The sequence below is a fragment of the Camelus dromedarius genome, chromosome 24, assembly GCF_036321535.1.
Source record: "Camelus dromedarius isolate mCamDro1 chromosome 24, mCamDro1.pat, whole genome shotgun sequence".
In the NCBI taxonomy this organism is placed as follows: Eukaryota; Metazoa; Chordata; class Mammalia; order Artiodactyla; family Camelidae; genus Camelus; species Camelus dromedarius.
The window spans coordinates 22231196-22246671 of record NC_087459.1 but is presented as its reverse complement, the minus strand read 5'-3'; the positions used below and the strand labels follow the sequence as shown (position 1 = coordinate 22246671).

General features: G+C 41.7%; 2 protein-coding genes and 1 long non-coding RNA gene across 4 annotated transcripts; 2 read left to right on the top strand and 1 right to left on the bottom strand.

Annotated features, from left to right (window-relative positions):
• On the bottom strand, nt 1–10728 carry LOC116147193 (uncharacterized). Of its 2 annotated transcripts, none has more exons than XR_004130681.2 (3): nt 10580–10728; nt 2701–2832; nt 1–2367 (listed from the first exon to the last, which is right to left on the bottom strand). It is a non-coding gene; the product is annotated as an uncharacterized LOC116147193 (long non-coding RNA). The 2 variants fall into 2 exon arrangements; XR_004130682.2 differs by having other exon boundaries at nt 10664–10719.
• On the top strand, nt 5369–6311 carry NUPR2 (nuclear protein 2, transcriptional regulator). The gene is made up of 2 exons (XM_010980797.3): nt 5369–5735; nt 6046–6311. Exon 1 carries the CDS (start codon nt 5433–5435, stop codon nt 5727–5729), a length of 297 nt encoding a protein of 98 aa, XP_010979099.1. The 5' UTR covers nt 5369–5432; the 3' UTR covers nt 5730–5735; nt 6046–6311.
• A 122-nt stretch (nt 10729–10850) lies between the features above and the next one.
• CHCHD2 (coiled-coil-helix-coiled-coil-helix domain containing 2) lies at nt 10851–15474 on the top strand. The gene is made up of 4 exons (XM_010980798.2): nt 10851–11009; nt 12485–12734; nt 14110–14260; nt 15168–15474. Exons 1-4 carry the CDS (start codon nt 10960–10962, stop codon nt 15176–15178), a joined length of 462 nt encoding a protein of 153 aa, XP_010979100.1. The 5' UTR covers nt 10851–10959; the 3' UTR covers nt 15179–15474.
• Nucleotides 15475–15476: the final 2 nt, after the last annotated feature.

Below are 15476 nucleotides of genomic sequence, written 5' to 3'. Positions count from 1 at the left end.
GAGCTCTAAGAACTGTCCTGCTCTGTTAGAAGCCAAAGCACACTTATACAAGTTTTTTGAGACAGCAGGCTGTGCATTAAGTGACATATTCTTGGGAGTTTACACAACCCAGATCTGCAAGGGCAAGGGGTGGGTCACCGTGAACCCTTACAAGACCGAGAAGGAATGTTATCTTTTAAGGACTTGTCTTGTTGGTGCTGGGGAATGTTGCTCTTTATGGCCAAGCAGGTATTTCCTCTGATGGGGAGGTCGGATTGATGCATAACTGCAGGTGCACCGTGCACAGTGGAGGGGAGAGGGGAGAGAGGAGGCCAAAGGACAGAAAAGATTTATGTTTACATTTTTCTTTGTCTTGCCATTTTATCTCACAGTAGTGAGGAGACATACATGTTAACAGACAGTGATCAGACTGTGTTAAGCATTACGAGAAAAGTACAGGATTTTGACTGAACTTGACATGAGAGGTGCCTTGGCAGATCAGGAGAGAGACGGGTTTGGGAAGGCTTCTCAGAGGAGTAGATGTCTTAGCTGAGGCTAAAGATGAGCTAAGGAAGCAAAGATGAGAGTGAAAGGGTGAGGGGGGAGCTAGAGAGAAGGTTTCCAGGAAGAGGGAACAGTACTTATAAAGGTCCCTAAGGAAACTGGCCTTCCATGTGGCTGGAAAGTAAGGATCTTGTAGGGAGGAGTGGCAAAAGATAAGACTGGGGAGGTGAGCAGAGGCCAGATCTTTCCAAGCCTTGTGGTCAAATGAGGAGTTCAGGTTTTGTCCTCAGGGCAAGAGGCAGCCACCAACAACAGTTTTTAATCAAGGACCATTTTGACTCAAATTTGCCTTTTAGAAGAATCCCCACGGCTTCACTGTGGAGAACAGGCTGAAGTGAGCAAGCCTGGAGGGAAAGAGGACAATTAGAGGGCCCTCATAATAAATTAGCCAGAGATGATGATGGCCTGGCCTGAGGAGTGGCAGTGGGGGCGGGTGGGGGGAAGCATGGACCAGTCTTGAGGGGTAGAGCTGACATAACTTGGCGATTTAGTGAGGGTGGGGAGAAAGACAAGAGGAGGCGTTGATGATGAATTTGGAGTGCCCCGGTCCCCTACTCATCCTTTTGGCTTAATTCTCTCAATCTTCATGGGCCCTCCAGGTACCTTCTTACCCACTGCTCCCAGCACTCTGTCCCACTGCTGGGTTAGCACGCCATACTGACTGATGGTGAGAGGCTGGGTGTCTTTCTTCCTTATTGAGTTAGGCTGGGACCCTGAACCAGTCAGGGTCAAATTGGGAGATGGAAGCCACACAGTAATTTGAACAGCTAAATTTTAATATCGAGAATTATTAACCATAACGGGATTTGAATAAAAAGGGACTGGCTAGTAAAAAGTAAAGAGAATTCTAAAGAATATAAGATCAGCGGATACAGTGCATGCATCACCTGCAAGGCTGAGGTAGAGCACCAGGGCTGAGATTCAGACCTTACTGGAGAGAATGTGGCCATTGGTAATTGGGCAAATAAGTCACCTGGTGCTATACCAATGGTAGTTGCTGGAAATTTGCCCTCCAGAACTGGCCAGAAACCTACTTTCTAGGGTGCAAGAAAAGTCATTCATGGAGAGGTGTCCCAATGGAGGCACCCTGCCACAAAGCAAACCAAGGGTTGGGGGTGTTTCAGAGGGAAACTACTGGCTGCTGGATGCCGCTGGTCACTGTCACCGCCAGAGTGGGCTCTGGAGGAGCTACCTGAGCTGCAGAACCCTGGTGCTAGAGAAGCCATCTGCACTGCAGGAGCTGGGCACTGAGGAACCCAGGCACGCTGCAGGAGCCTGCTAAAAGGGTACATCGGAATGAGAAGGAAGATCCCTTCCTCCTCTAATTACTCTCCAGAGCCCTCTGGAGACAAAGATTAAATGGTCCAGCTCCACTTTTGCATAACAAGCAATGAAGGGTGAAATTGGAGCCAAGAGGGAATAAATTGGTAACTGGCACAGACCTCCTCCTGTTTATCACAGCTGCTGGAATACCACAGAAGGGTAGAAATCAACATGGCAGGGAGGGTTTGGAATGGAGAAATGTATACTCAAGTCCACTGTCCATTTTTAAACAGGGTTGTTTTTTGGTTGTTGTTGAGTTGTAGGACTTCTTCATATATTCTGGTTATTAATCCTTTATCAGAAATATGATTTGCAAATATTTCCTCCCATCCTGTAAGTTGCTTTTCCACTCTCTTGATAGTGTCCTTTGAGGCACAAAAGTTTTCAAGTTTGATGAAGTCCACTTTATCTACTTTTTCTTTTGTTGCCTGTGCTTTTGGTGTCATATCCAAGAAGTGATTGCCAAATCCAACGCCATGAAGCTTTTCCACCATGTTGCTTCTAAGAATTGTATAGAGTTAGGTTTTATGTTTATGTCTTTAATTCACTTTGAGTTAATTTTTGTATAAGATATAAGGTAAAGGTCCATCCTTTCACATATGGATATCCAGTTTACCCAAAACCATTTGTCAAAAAGCATTTGACCATATATGCAAGGGTTTATTTCTGGGTTCTCTATTCTATTCTATTGGTCTATATGTTTGTCTTATTCCAGTTCTACACTGTTTTGATTACTGTAGCATTTGCCTCTTAAATTCTGTGAAAAATTAAAACTGGGGTTACAAACAAAAATTGTAACAATACTGGTTTTTATATATTTGCCAAGGTATTTACCTTTAACAAGGATCTTGATGTCTTCATAAGGTTTCAAGTTACTATGTAGCATCCTTTTCTTCCAACCTGAAGGAGTCCCTGGAGCATTTCTCGTAGGACAGGTCTAGTGGTAATGTGTGGGAGAGTGGTATGCTGGGGAGGGGAATGGAATGAAGGTAGTCAAAAGATACAAACTTCTAGTTATAAGACAAATAAGTACTAGGGATACAACATACACCATGATAAATATAATTAACACTGCTGTATGTTATATACAAAAGTTAAGAGAGCAAATCCTAAGAGTTCTCATTACAAGGAAAAAAATTTTTTTCTATTTAATTTTGTATCTATATGAAATGATGGATATTCACTAAACTTTCTGTGGTCATTATTTCATTATGTATGTACATCAAATCATTATCACCTGCACCTTAAACTTGAACAGTGCTTTATGTCAACTATATCTCAATAAAACTGTAAGAAAAAATGTAAATCAGGGTAACCAAATTGTCTTAGTTCATGAGGGAAAGAACTCTAGCTAATAAATGTGAAAAATGATTGAATTAGAAAATTATCATTTCCCAGCCCCTAATGAAATAATAGCAAGTGAACATAACAACAAATAAAGCAATGAACTACGGATGAAACTATCAGATGAAAGTTCAATGTGGAACTTTACAATTGCAGGGACAGGCTGTCACCACCTGAGCCCACAGATCACAAAAATTGGGACAATGAGCTATTGTGGGTCTCCTGGTGTGAAGCCAACACACATCACTTCCTAGGAAAGTGAATCGGAGTATAAACCAGCCTCTAGAAGCAACCTCAGTTTACAAGATATGAGAGAGAGAGAGAGGAACAAGTTAAACTACACCACAAAGAAGCAGACAAAGCCACAAAGTGAGGCATTTTACAGGACGACTGACCCATTTTTTTTCCAACAAGTAATGTCAGGGAAAAATAAAAAGGGCAGGAGATCCTTATAAGAGACTTTAATACCATACAAGCCAAGTTCACTGCAGATTTTGTACCTATTCTGCGTTGTATGTATGCTAATGTCTTTTAGACAATCAGAGAAATTTGATTCTGGACTGAGTATTAGATATTAACAGGGCCAACTTGATTTTTCCAGTGTGAAAATGGCGTTGAGGTTATGTAAGAAATAAGTCTAGTTTTTTAGAGCTGTATATTGAGATAGAGAGGGGTGAAATGACTAAGGTCTGCAGCGGAGGAAAACAGGGATACAACAGATGTGACAGGAATCTTGGTCATTGTTGAATCCGTGTGATAGGATATGGGAGTTCTTTGTTCTAATTTCACTTCTGAAAATGTGTGTATTTTCATAAGTTTCTAAAGAGGTTTTTTTAAACGAGATAATGTGTGGGAAGAGTGGTACAGGAATAAATATTAGTTTCTCTCCCAGTAGCAAATGTAAGACACATGGGTGGAAGAGAAAATCCCCTAGGTGTTTTATTAAAAACACTCTCCTGGGACCTGTTCATTTAGGGAACTACCAAAATTGCCCTCAGAGCGTGGTATGTAGGCCACGCCCCACCAGGGATATGACTTCAAAATGCAGAAAAAAACTCAAATTGGCAACCTCGTCACAGACAGAGACTCGGCCAGATCAAATATCTGAGAAGGCTTTTTTTTTTTTAAGTAGAGAATTATTTTCGATGTATTAAAAAGAAAATCCCCAAGGGGGGAAGCTGCAATTTTTGTGGGAAGATAATTATCTGTGCTAGTTAAACCAAACCAAAACAAAGGCATTCTTCGCAATAACTCCCTGAGAGCAGCGTTTAGGGAGACAGTAATTAGGTAATTAGACCTGGGAGTCACCGCAGAGCCTCGGGTGCCGCCAGGTGTTAATGACTCTGGCTCCGCGGTGCAGGCGGGAGGTAGACCTGGCCTATTCTGAGCGGCGGGCCACCGGGCCTGATTCCTCTCGCCTCCGCTGCTCTAGAGGCGCATCCTTCCCCCTACGCCTGCGAAGCAGGGCGCAGCCGGACAGGCGGATGGGACGCCGGACGGTGTCGCGCTGGTTCCCCCGCTCGGGCGCTCCCGACTCTCAGCCCTCACCCAAAACTGCCGGCGCATCAGGTTACCACGCTTAGCGCTCCCAGACCCAGGGACTTAAGCACCCGCGGATAATCCGAAACTGCGCTCCGTTCCGGGCCTTGCATCAGGCAGTGACTTTTCCTTGTTCATCACTTGCTTAATAAGGTACTCCTTATCAAACATGTGGGCTGTGGAAAGGAAAAAGAACTAACGTATGTCCCTACCAGCCAGAAATGCTTTTAGCATTCTGATGCTTTTCAGGCTAGTGTGTTAAAATATATTACTGGGATACCAGAGATACTACTTCAAAAGCTAATTTTTCACTTTACATCATTGTTGAACACTTACTATGCCTATCAAAACGTTTATTGCTGATAAAAGTCCTCCGGGGGAATGCACAGCCCCCCTCCTCATGGTTCATATTTGGATAATGTCCCACTTTTGACAAACATAAATAAGTGTTCGGACCGATTTTGCCAAATACCCTACTCGCGCCGGCAGCGCACAGGTCCGGGCGGGGGAAGAGATCACTGTTCCCGTGCGCGAAGCCCAGAAGCCCCGTGCAGGGCACTGGCTCTGCTCTGTGACGTCAGGCCAAGGCCCCGCCCCCTCACTCGGAGCCAATCGAAGGGCAGGGCGGGGTCCTCCAGAAGAGCGCGCGCGCGGGTGGGCGGGCGCCCACGGGGTCCAGAGCGATGGAGCCGGCCATTCCCAGCGTCCAGGCTCAGGCCCGGCCGTCTCCACCCGAGGCGTGGCCGCCGGTGGGCTTGGAGGAGGAGCTCTATGACTGTCCAGATTACTACTACCTGCGTGACTTCCCGGCCTGCGGTGCCGGGCGCAGCAAGGGCCGGACCCGGCGTGAGCGGGAACTGCGCACCAACTGGCCGGTGCGCGGCGGCCACGAGCGCAAGATCGCACAGAAGCTCCTCAATGGCCAGCGGAAGCGTCGCCAGCGCCAGCTGCAGCCTCGGCCGCGCACCCGTCTCGCCTGAGCGCCGGTGCGTGCGGGCAGCCACCGGCCAGGACCCAAGGGACTCGACTGCCCCCTGCGACTCGACCCGGGCACAGTCGCCCCCTTCTGAGGCTGCCCCGCCTAGCGAGTCAGATCTGGGCCTCCAAAACCCCCAGCTTATCTCCTGGCTTCAGTTTGAATGGTGTAAAACTCCACCTTTGGGAATTTTGTAATTGGGTAAAAGGGGCCAGGAAACGCAGAAAACACCTCTTTAAAAATACAAGTGAGAGATTTGCTTCCAGTGTTTATGCACGCACTAAAGAGAATAATAGATTTTTTTGTCTGATTTTCTACAGGATACCCGAAGGACTTGATAAAAAGTATTTTCTGACTCCAGCTGTAACTGTGGTCCTAAGGGGCAGAGAGTCCATGTTGCTCAACAGAACTTCTTTTCAACATCGCTTAAGTTTACTTCTTCAGTATCTTTTCCTTACTGATTGTTAATTAAGTAACATCCAAGTGGGTAAGCCTTTTTAGGGTTTTTAATTAAAAGAGAGCAGCAAGAATGGCATTTTAACTCTGGGTTTTTTTTTTTTTTCTTTCAGTTGCTGCGGTAACTCATTTCAATTCCATAAATATTCGAGTTCTTGTGTATAAAGTCACAAAGGTGAATAGGGACAGAACAAAGATAGGAATCTGAACCAGTTTTCAACCCAAGTGTCATACTCCTGTGCAGCTTTACTATTTGCTTGCCAGGAGTATTTTAAATTGTAATAATACATATTAAACAATTACCAGGCTTTGTGCACTACTGACCCCACAACAATCCTTTGAAATGAATGCTATCTACATTTTACAGAGGGGATTCTGAGGCACAGAGAATTCAAGTAACTTTCTAAAAGTCACTCAGCTAGTTAGAGCAAGCATACCTAAAAGCATTTACTCTTTCCCGCATCAAAGTTTCCCCCAACTGTGAACATCCTTGTGGTTCACAACCACCCACAAACTCCATGCCCGAGGACTAGAGATACAGTTTTTAAAGTATGCAGAGTACAGCAGGGTCCCTTTTCTTTGTCTTCAGTCTGCAGTCAGGCCTCTGTGCCCAGTGGTGAGCCCGTGGTTAGGAGAGAAGGGCAGTGTCCTGGAAGGAGCAACCTGAATTTTAATCCTAGCTCTGTTTATCAGTCTGGCATTCAGCAAACTTCTGAGTGGTAACTACTTTGAAGTTCCACCAAGCTTCAGGTTTCTCATTTGTAAAAAAATGGGAATAATACTGGATGACCTTGCCAAAGTGGATTATAGATAAAATATATAAACCTCTGACAGTTAAGGTCTTGGCACATGATCAGTGCTCAATAAATGGTAATTACTTTTAAGTTTACAGAACACAATCCCAGCTCTCCTTCCTCTCAAGTCACAAGTCTTAAATTCTTTCACTCACTTCATTAATTCTTTTTAAATGTCTCTTAACATTCAGGCAGTGTGGTATGGTAGGAGTCCCGGTTTTGGAGTTAAACTCCTACATGGACTTGTGCAAGTTACTTAAACTCTAAGCATCTGTTTCCTTACCTATAAAATAATGATGATATAGTACCTACTTCAAGAGTTCTTGTGAAGCATAAATGAAATAATGCATGTAAAGCTCTTAGTTCTGGCAGATAATACTCAAATAATTAGTAATAATGTCCCCCTTGCCACTGTCTTAGCCTTCAGGATTTTTTTCTTTACTCCTAGTCTGCTGTGTCTCAGACATGCCCAGATTAATCTTCCTGAAGACCATTTTCATCATATAAAAATCCTCAATGACTGCTCTAACCTTGTAGGATTAAAAAGCTTAGATTCCTCATATTGTGCTGAAAATCACCTATTGGATTTTCTTAAATTTGTTTCCCATAACTTCCAAAAACACATTCTGGTTCTTGACACAGGTCTAATATCCTCTGTCGTCACCATATTCAGTTCTGCTTCTTCATTTGAATCTGTGCTGGCCTACTTAGTGTGCCCTTTATAATTTTAATTTTTATGAAACTAATTCCACTTATATTTAAGTGCCACTTTCTCCCTGAAGCCTTCATCCCACATTGAATGTTCATTCCTTTAAAATCCTTTAGAACTTCATATAAACACCACTTAACTACTTGTTTATATGGTATTTTGTACCTTTAGATGAACAGTTAAATTCACCCCCTTTTTTGGTCTGCTATGTGCAAGGCACTATATTCATCTTAGTTATCAAAAAAAAAAAAAAAAGGAAAAGAAAAAGAAAAGAAAACATAGTATATGGTATATGGACGTTAATGTCTTAAACATCTCAGTTCCTACACAATTCCTCCTATAAAGTACAGCATACCCAGAGAGACACAAGCTATTTTAAAGCAACACTGTAAAGGGTTCTAACTAGATTAGAGCTTTTAAAATTTAAATATGGTCACTGTAGGAATTATGTGCTGTGTAAAAATTAAGAAACTGGGAGTGGCTTGACTAGGTGGTTACAACTCAGAGTCTCTGATTAGGCTGGAGAGGATTTAGGCTTCACTTTTTGAATGGAGTGTCAAGAGATCTGAGGACATATTTTAAACGACCATGGTAGGTTTAATTATTGTGTGTTCATTGTAGACAAATTGGAGAATACATACAAAAAAACAAGGAAGCAAGGAAGAAATCACTATCCAATGGATAATATCTTGGATACTTGGATGTATATAATTTCAGTCTTTAAAATATATATGAATTTTCTCAAATATAAACATACTATGTACACTATTTCATAACCTGCTCTTTCACTTAATATTCTGTGAAGGTACTTCTCATGTCAGATATTCTTTCATAACATTTTACATGGCTGCAAAGCATTCCACCATATGTACGTATTATAACTTATTTAACTAATTCTATATTGCAGGACACTGATTATTTCAGGTTTTCCCTATTTTGTGCATTTTGTTAAATCAACATCCTTATGGCTAATCTCTCTCCACCTTCATGTCTTTCTTAAATTCTTAAGACGTGGAACTTCTCGATTCATGTCTTTCTTAAATTCTTAGACATGGAACTTCTCGAACAGAGTTTGCACAATTTTAAAACTTCTCACATCTACCACCTAATTTCAGTAGAATTTTTACTGCAATCATCAAGAGTCCATTCACCCAAATGTCTGTATCAAATATCTGTAACAATGCCTCCAACAGTTCTTTGTTCAAATTTTGATCACCGTTATGGAATTTGTAGAGAATGACTGAAATCACTGTGGCATGAGAAGTTGTTATATAAATTTTACTTAAGTGTGAACTTAAGCACACCTATGCCACCAAACTACAATTGCTATGTAGCAGAATCTTCTTTTCAATTCCCAACTTTTTTGCTATTAGTTTTAATTAACTTTTTACATGTTCTTGCTTTTTGAATAGAGGTACTATATTAACTGTTTAAAAATTTAAAAACAAAATGTTATCAAAGTCCCACCCCTATGCCACAGTCACCCAGTCCTACTGCCTGAAGGCACTCCATGTTATCAGATAAAGATACATTATGCGTGTCCAATGTAGTCTTTTCTCTCCATTTCACACAAATAATAGCACTCTATACTTCAGCTCCTTGCTATTCCAGTTTATCTTGGAAACCATTTCATATCAACACACAGAAAAGAATCTTTCCTTTTTATAGCTGCATATTGTGTGAATGTGCCATTTAAAAAAATGTATTTTACTGACAGGAATTAATGTTTGTAATCTTTTACTATCACAACATAACCTTGTACAAACATCTATTATTCTCTCCTCAATTTAGGAATTAATGATTTATCCAAGTATGATTAAAATTGTCTTTGTTCTGGTCTAGATGCCTGTTTGTGCAAAGCTCTGCTCATTCTAAGTTCTTCTTGTGCCAGAATGTCCTTTATAATAAGGTTCCTTTCTCTGTCCCTTTTTATGAATTATCCAAAGGCAAATACAAAGGCTTATCATTTGTAAAGCTTTAAGAAGTTTTGTGAAAATAAAACTTTGTTTTTCACAAAAGGTTTTTGCATTATTTACCCTTCAGTTCCACAAACATTTTGCTGTTGCTGGAAAGGCTGTGTTAAACTCTGCTACCTCTGGCGGAAGGGGGACATTTCTGCCAAGCAGAAATGGAGGTTCTACCTTTGCTTTCTCTCCTCCATTAAATCCCAACCTAACCCCAAGGACTTTCCCATTAAAATTCTCATGAAATGCCACTAGTTAACTTGTGCTATTGTACAAGTACTGTTAAAAGCATTTCACACCAAGTATCACGAAAGCACAGATCCTTGGGGCCTCAGCAATTGCTGTTCTCTCTGCCTCAATAAACATGAGGCTTGCTTCCTCAAGGACTCCGTTCAAATACTGCTTCTCCAACCTCTAACTCCCAATCTCCCTTACCCTGCTTTTGCTTCATATCAAGACCACCTAATTTACGTAGGTGTTTTGTGTCTCCCCTCCCTGAATTTAAACTTCACGAGGTAGTCTTGTTTCATTTCCTGCTCTATCTCCAGAAACTAGCTAGCACCTGTAGATCATACAGAACAGCTTATTTATCAGTATTCGTTAACACCATCCCAAGTAGGGGCACAAATTCTAGAATATATGTGAAAGGGGCTTGAAAATGTATGAAATAAATAAACGTAAGGCGTTATTACTGTCTGAATATAACCTCTGGATCCACAGACAAAATACAAGTAGAACCAACTCAACTCGGTCGATCCCTAAAGTTTTCTGTTTTCTTCATTTCAGTTCTTATTACGGGCCCACACTGGACCTCAAAAAATATTTACCCAAATAAGTAAGTTAATAGTGAGGAAGGTTAAGCAACTTGCCCAAGGTCCAGCGGCATTTATGCCAGAGGTCTGACTCCCTCTCAAAGTTGGAGCTGACCTACCATGTTAATAACGCAAACGTTTGAAGGTAGCAGCGACGGTCCTTATGCCCTAGGAAGCAAACAGCTAGCGGCTCTGACTCGTACCATGATCCGAGGACAATGTTTGCGGGACATACACGGTCACTTCCGGCTTCATAAATAGCCCTGGAACCGAGCTCCTGACGTCAAACGCGTACGACAAGGCGCCGCCGTGACGTCTTGCTCTTCCAGTGACCTTCAGTCCGTCGGAGACGTAGGCGCACGGAAGGCCTCTGCCTGTGCGCTGATTGGCTGCACGGTGAGGTCAGCCCCGCCTCCCAACTTCCGCTCTTATTCCTTGCAGAAAACGCCAGCATCTTCTCCGAATCTCGCTCTTCTCGCGTATTCGCCGCGCAGTTGCGATGCCTCGTGGAAGCAGAAGTCGCACTTCCCGTGTGGCCCCTCCGGCCAGGTGAGGCCACCGCGGGCCTTGGGGCCCTGCCGGCGCCGTGACACAGAGGGAGGCCGCGTTGGGCCACGGCGCGGCCGGTTGTCGGCGGGTGGGGGAGTCCGAAGGCCGGGGCGGCGTGGGCCCGCCTCTGGCCGCCTCAAGCTGGTTGTAGGGGTTTGGCTAGTTTTCCTGTTGGTGGCAAAACGTTCTAATTTCGAATGTCCATGAATTACTAAAATATTTTACAGCTCATTTTAAGTAAAAACAGGCCAGTGCTAGAAAGAGTGAATATTTGTAACTAATCCGGCTGAAACGTCAAAAATAGAAAAAAAAAATAAAGGTGGTATAATCGGGAAAATCATCGCATTTCAATTCAGTAAATAATCTTTGAGCACCTTCCATGAGCAGTGAGCGTTCCAAGGACTCGGCCCAGTACCGCCAAGGCCTCACCTATATATGACGTTTTCTGGTTCATAAAATATTTGTAAAATGTATTGCCAGTGATAACCTCAGAGGTAGATGTTATTCGTGCTTTACAGAAATAGAGAAACAGGAGACTCGTGATAAGTGACTTGTCCAAGGTCATGCAACCAGTAAGTAGGGAAACCAGTCTCAGACCCGAGTTTTCCGGTTACAGACTCAGGACGTTTAGCACAGAACCACGTTGCTTCTCTGGACTATGGTGAATTGTGTTCAAACAGTATGCTAGGCGTGTAGGGAAGGAATTCACTTATGGAAAGATGCTGCTAGCCAAAGGAGGGGAAACCACATTTTTGTAAAGTTGTGCCAGATACCACCTGATAGGAGGTGAACTTTTGAACCTAGCCTTATTTGGGGGAAGAGCACCCAAGGAAGCAATCTAAAAATGGACAGAGGGAGTTTAATCTATGTGAAAGTTTTTTGTGTTTTTGTTTTTTTTTTAAATAGAGGTGCTTGGAATTGATCCCAGGACCTGGTGCATCTAAGCCTGTGCTCTACCACTGAACTATTCCCACCCACCAGTTTTTTTTTTCCTTAACATTTATTTGATCCCTCAATAAAATGTCAGCTTCATGAAAGCAAGAGGTTTTTGTCTCATTAACAGTTATTTTAATTTTTATGAAGTATTGAAATAACTGTGTTCTTTAAAGATACTATAGACTATGTGAATACGTGGAAATGGTTGCAAAAAGCAGGGGAAAAGGGTTTATATTTGGTAATTACAACCTTAACAGAAGGTTAAAAGAAAATGATGTAAATAGTTCAAGGAATTGCGGTCTGTTAAGTTTTCTTATATGTATGTAGCGTTCTGTTAAGTTTTCTTATATGTATGTAGCGTTCTGTTAAGTTTTCTTATATGTATGTGGAATATGTGTTTAATGATTTAAAATGAAAATTCTGAGGTTAATTTTTAACATGCAAGGGGTTTTTTGTTTCATTGGTTTTTTTTTTAGGTTGGCAATCTCCAAACCTGGTTGGAAGTGGGAACTCACACTTTTTGCTCATTTCTTTTGTAGCCGGGCACCTCCAATGAGAGCTGCACCCAGGCCAGCGCCAGCAGCTCAGCCACCAGCAGTGGCTCCACCATCTGCTGTTGGCTCCCCTGCTGCTGCACCCCGGCAGCCAGGTCTAATGGCCCAGATGGCAACCACTGCAGCTGGCGTGGCTGTGGGTTCTGCTGTCGGCCACACTCTAGGTCATGCCATCACTGGGGGCTTCAGTGGAGGGAGTAATGCTGAGCCTTCAAGGCCTGACATCACTTACCAGGTAAGATTTGGGGCAGCATTCCCTTCGGTGGTGTATTTTATGAGAAAACCTAGTTATTTGCAAATTGTTTACGTGTAGGAACTGTAATTTTAGAATCCACATGTGGAGAATGGTTTATCAAAAGCCATGTTTGAGTGGGGAGGTTATAGCTCAGTGGTAGAGTGCATGCTTAGCATGCATGAGGCCCTGGGTTAAATCCCCAGTATCTCCATTTTTAAACATTAAATAAATAAATAAATAAATAAATAAATAAATAAATAAATAAATAAATAAATAAAACCTACCCCCCACCCCCAAAGCCACATTTGGCAGTAATTTTTCTCCTCTAATGAGCATGGGTGTATACTCTATTTCTGGTGTACTTGAAACGCTCATCCATCTATTTTTCTATTAGTCCCATTTTTTCCTCCATGAAACTTCACTGAACCACTGGTCTTTAGATGCCCAAATAACCGTTTCACTGTATTTGCATTTTTGTTCTTGAATCTTTCTGATTACAAGTAGAATTTTTGCTAAAGCTCTTTCTGCCTTTAACACTTTGATCACCCATTGTGGATTGGGTGTATTTCCTGTGGGGCCCAAATTCGCACTTTACCACAGTGTGATGCACTGACAGTATAAGTGCTTATAATTAATCTGTTTGTTTTTCCAGTATAATTGGGATTTTTTTAAACAACAATTTCTTATTTTCAATTTTCAACCTTTTTACAGTTTTATTACTTCTTGGAATGTCATTATTCTGCACAGAATAAATTTGAGTAACAGAATAGTCTGTGGCGTTACTTTGATACTTCTTAGCTGCAGAGTGATATGTGATCCAATTAGTAGAACCGATAGATCACAGTTTACAAATTAGAAAAAATCCTCGAGGCAAAACAGTCAGAAGAATGTGCGTCCTTTGTTGTCAGAAAAGCAGTCAAACTTTGGAACGACAAGAAGTTAGGAAAAATGTAAAAAAGACAGAAACATATTGTCCTAGTTGTCTCAAAACACTACAGCTTTATATAAATTGTTTCAGCAAACATTGTAAGAAAGTAACATAGTATTATATAATTTTATTCAAAAGAAAATAATTTTTATCTGCATATGTACTTTTATGTTGTTACTATTGAATACTTGTATTACAAATGAAAACTGTTACAAATTACTTGTAAAAAACCTGCATAATTGGATAAAGGAAAGTGTCACCCAGATTTGGGTGAGGCGATCAACGTCTTAAATTTTTTCATGTTCCATGTTCTTAGATGGCAGCTGTAGTTTGCATCTAGTTCTAGTTCTGTTTCCCCAGGTAACTTCAAAGACAGTGGCTCTTGCTCTTTGTTGGGGAAAAGTCTGATTTCCTTTCTTACCAGTCCTGAATGTTATGCCTTTGCAGGAGCCTCAGGGAACCCAGCTGACACCGCAGCAGCAGTCTGGTCCGTGCTTCTATGAGATGAAACAGTTTTTGGAATGTGCCCAGAACCAGGGTGACCTTAAGCTTTGTGAGGGTTTCAGTGAGGTGCTGAAACAGTGCAGACTGGCGAATGGTAGGTGATAAATCAATCCAGGATTGAATTTGTATCTGCGTAATTCACTGAATGGTACCCCTGGCCCCTGTGAAACTTAGGGGGTCTGCGTTTAATAAATTAAACTGACAAGTTAGAGGAGATTTTGTTTAAATTAATCTAAAAGTAATTAACTCCTCTAACAAGGAGCTAGTGTAGAGGTTTCTACTCATTATCTTAGGCTTTTGCCAGTTGTGTTCTGAATCTGATTCTTCCTGAAACAAGTATAGGTTACTGTGTGCACCAAGATTTTTTTTTCCTGCAGTCTTACTATGGTTATTGCATGTGAATGATTCATAGCCTTAGTGCTATGACTATAAAATTACATTTGATTTCACCACGGTCCTGGAACGAGCATAAGGATTGACAGCATTATCATTCTAGACACCTCATCTGAGAGAGACAGGTTTATTAAATCCCTCAGTGGGACCTTGAGCTTTAGGCTCTCTGGAATGTTGGCAGTCAGCTTGTTTTATGTGAGTTCCTCGTATCAACCTGAGAATTCACCACCTATTAAAAACGCCTATTTTCATTTTCCCACCTTCATTTAGGTAGGAAATAGGGGAGAAGTTAATCCTTTCAGGTGGTTGAACTGTGGAATTAGGAGATTACATGGACAAGTTTATCTGAAGTCTTTGATGAAGCTACATCTAGTACCAAAGTGAATATATTTCTGCTTCAGGACTCCACCCCTGGAAGCATGTATGTCTTTTCTCAGTTGTGGCAAGTGTAGAGTTGAAGTTTTGTTGGTTGCAGGATGCCTAAATAGCTTATGAAAGAAACTAATAATTTTGGGCTTCATCCCTCCTTTCATAATTTGGAGGACTTACGTTTTGTTGAAAATATATAGCTAGTGCTCTTCTAACTAACATACCTCTTCTGTTTGCAGGATTAGCTTAATCAAGAAGTTGCAATTGAAGACATGAAAAATCATCTCTCATGACCAAGTTGATTTAGCATAGAAATCTAATTGATAATGAAGAGATACGAAAGTGTGAAACCACTAGTTAAACCTCTCCTCTATCATTAGTAGCTTTTTTTGCTTCAGAATTGCAGTTGGAAGAGGGTGTCCTTCCTAAACAGAAGTTCACTGAGATGACATTGAGTTTGGGGCTGGCAGGTGTTTGGCCTCTTAAACGTGTTTTTCTGATGTTACTGTTTGTTAATTAATTAGAATAAATGATTTTCTTTCAAAATG

What these genes read in the sequence shown, in the direction of transcription:
- NUPR2 (XM_010980797.3), top strand. Translation starts at nt 5,433, where the DNA reads ATGGAGCCGGCCATTCCCAGCGTCCAGGCTCAGGCCCGGCCGTCTCCA.
- CHCHD2 (XM_010980798.2), top strand. Translation starts at nt 10,960, where the DNA reads ATGCCTCGTGGAAGCAGAAGTCGCACTTCCCGTGTGGCCCCTCCGGCC. An exon ending in CGTGTGGCCCCTCCGGCCAG is followed by an intron (nt 11,010 to 12,484) that starts GTGAGGCCACCG and finishes TTTCTTTTGTAG; the next exon opens with CCGGGCACCTCCAATGAGAG. An exon ending in GGCCTGACATCACTTACCAG is followed by an intron (nt 12,735 to 14,109) that starts GTAAGATTTGGG and finishes ATGCCTTTGCAG; the next exon opens with GAGCCTCAGGGAACCCAGCT.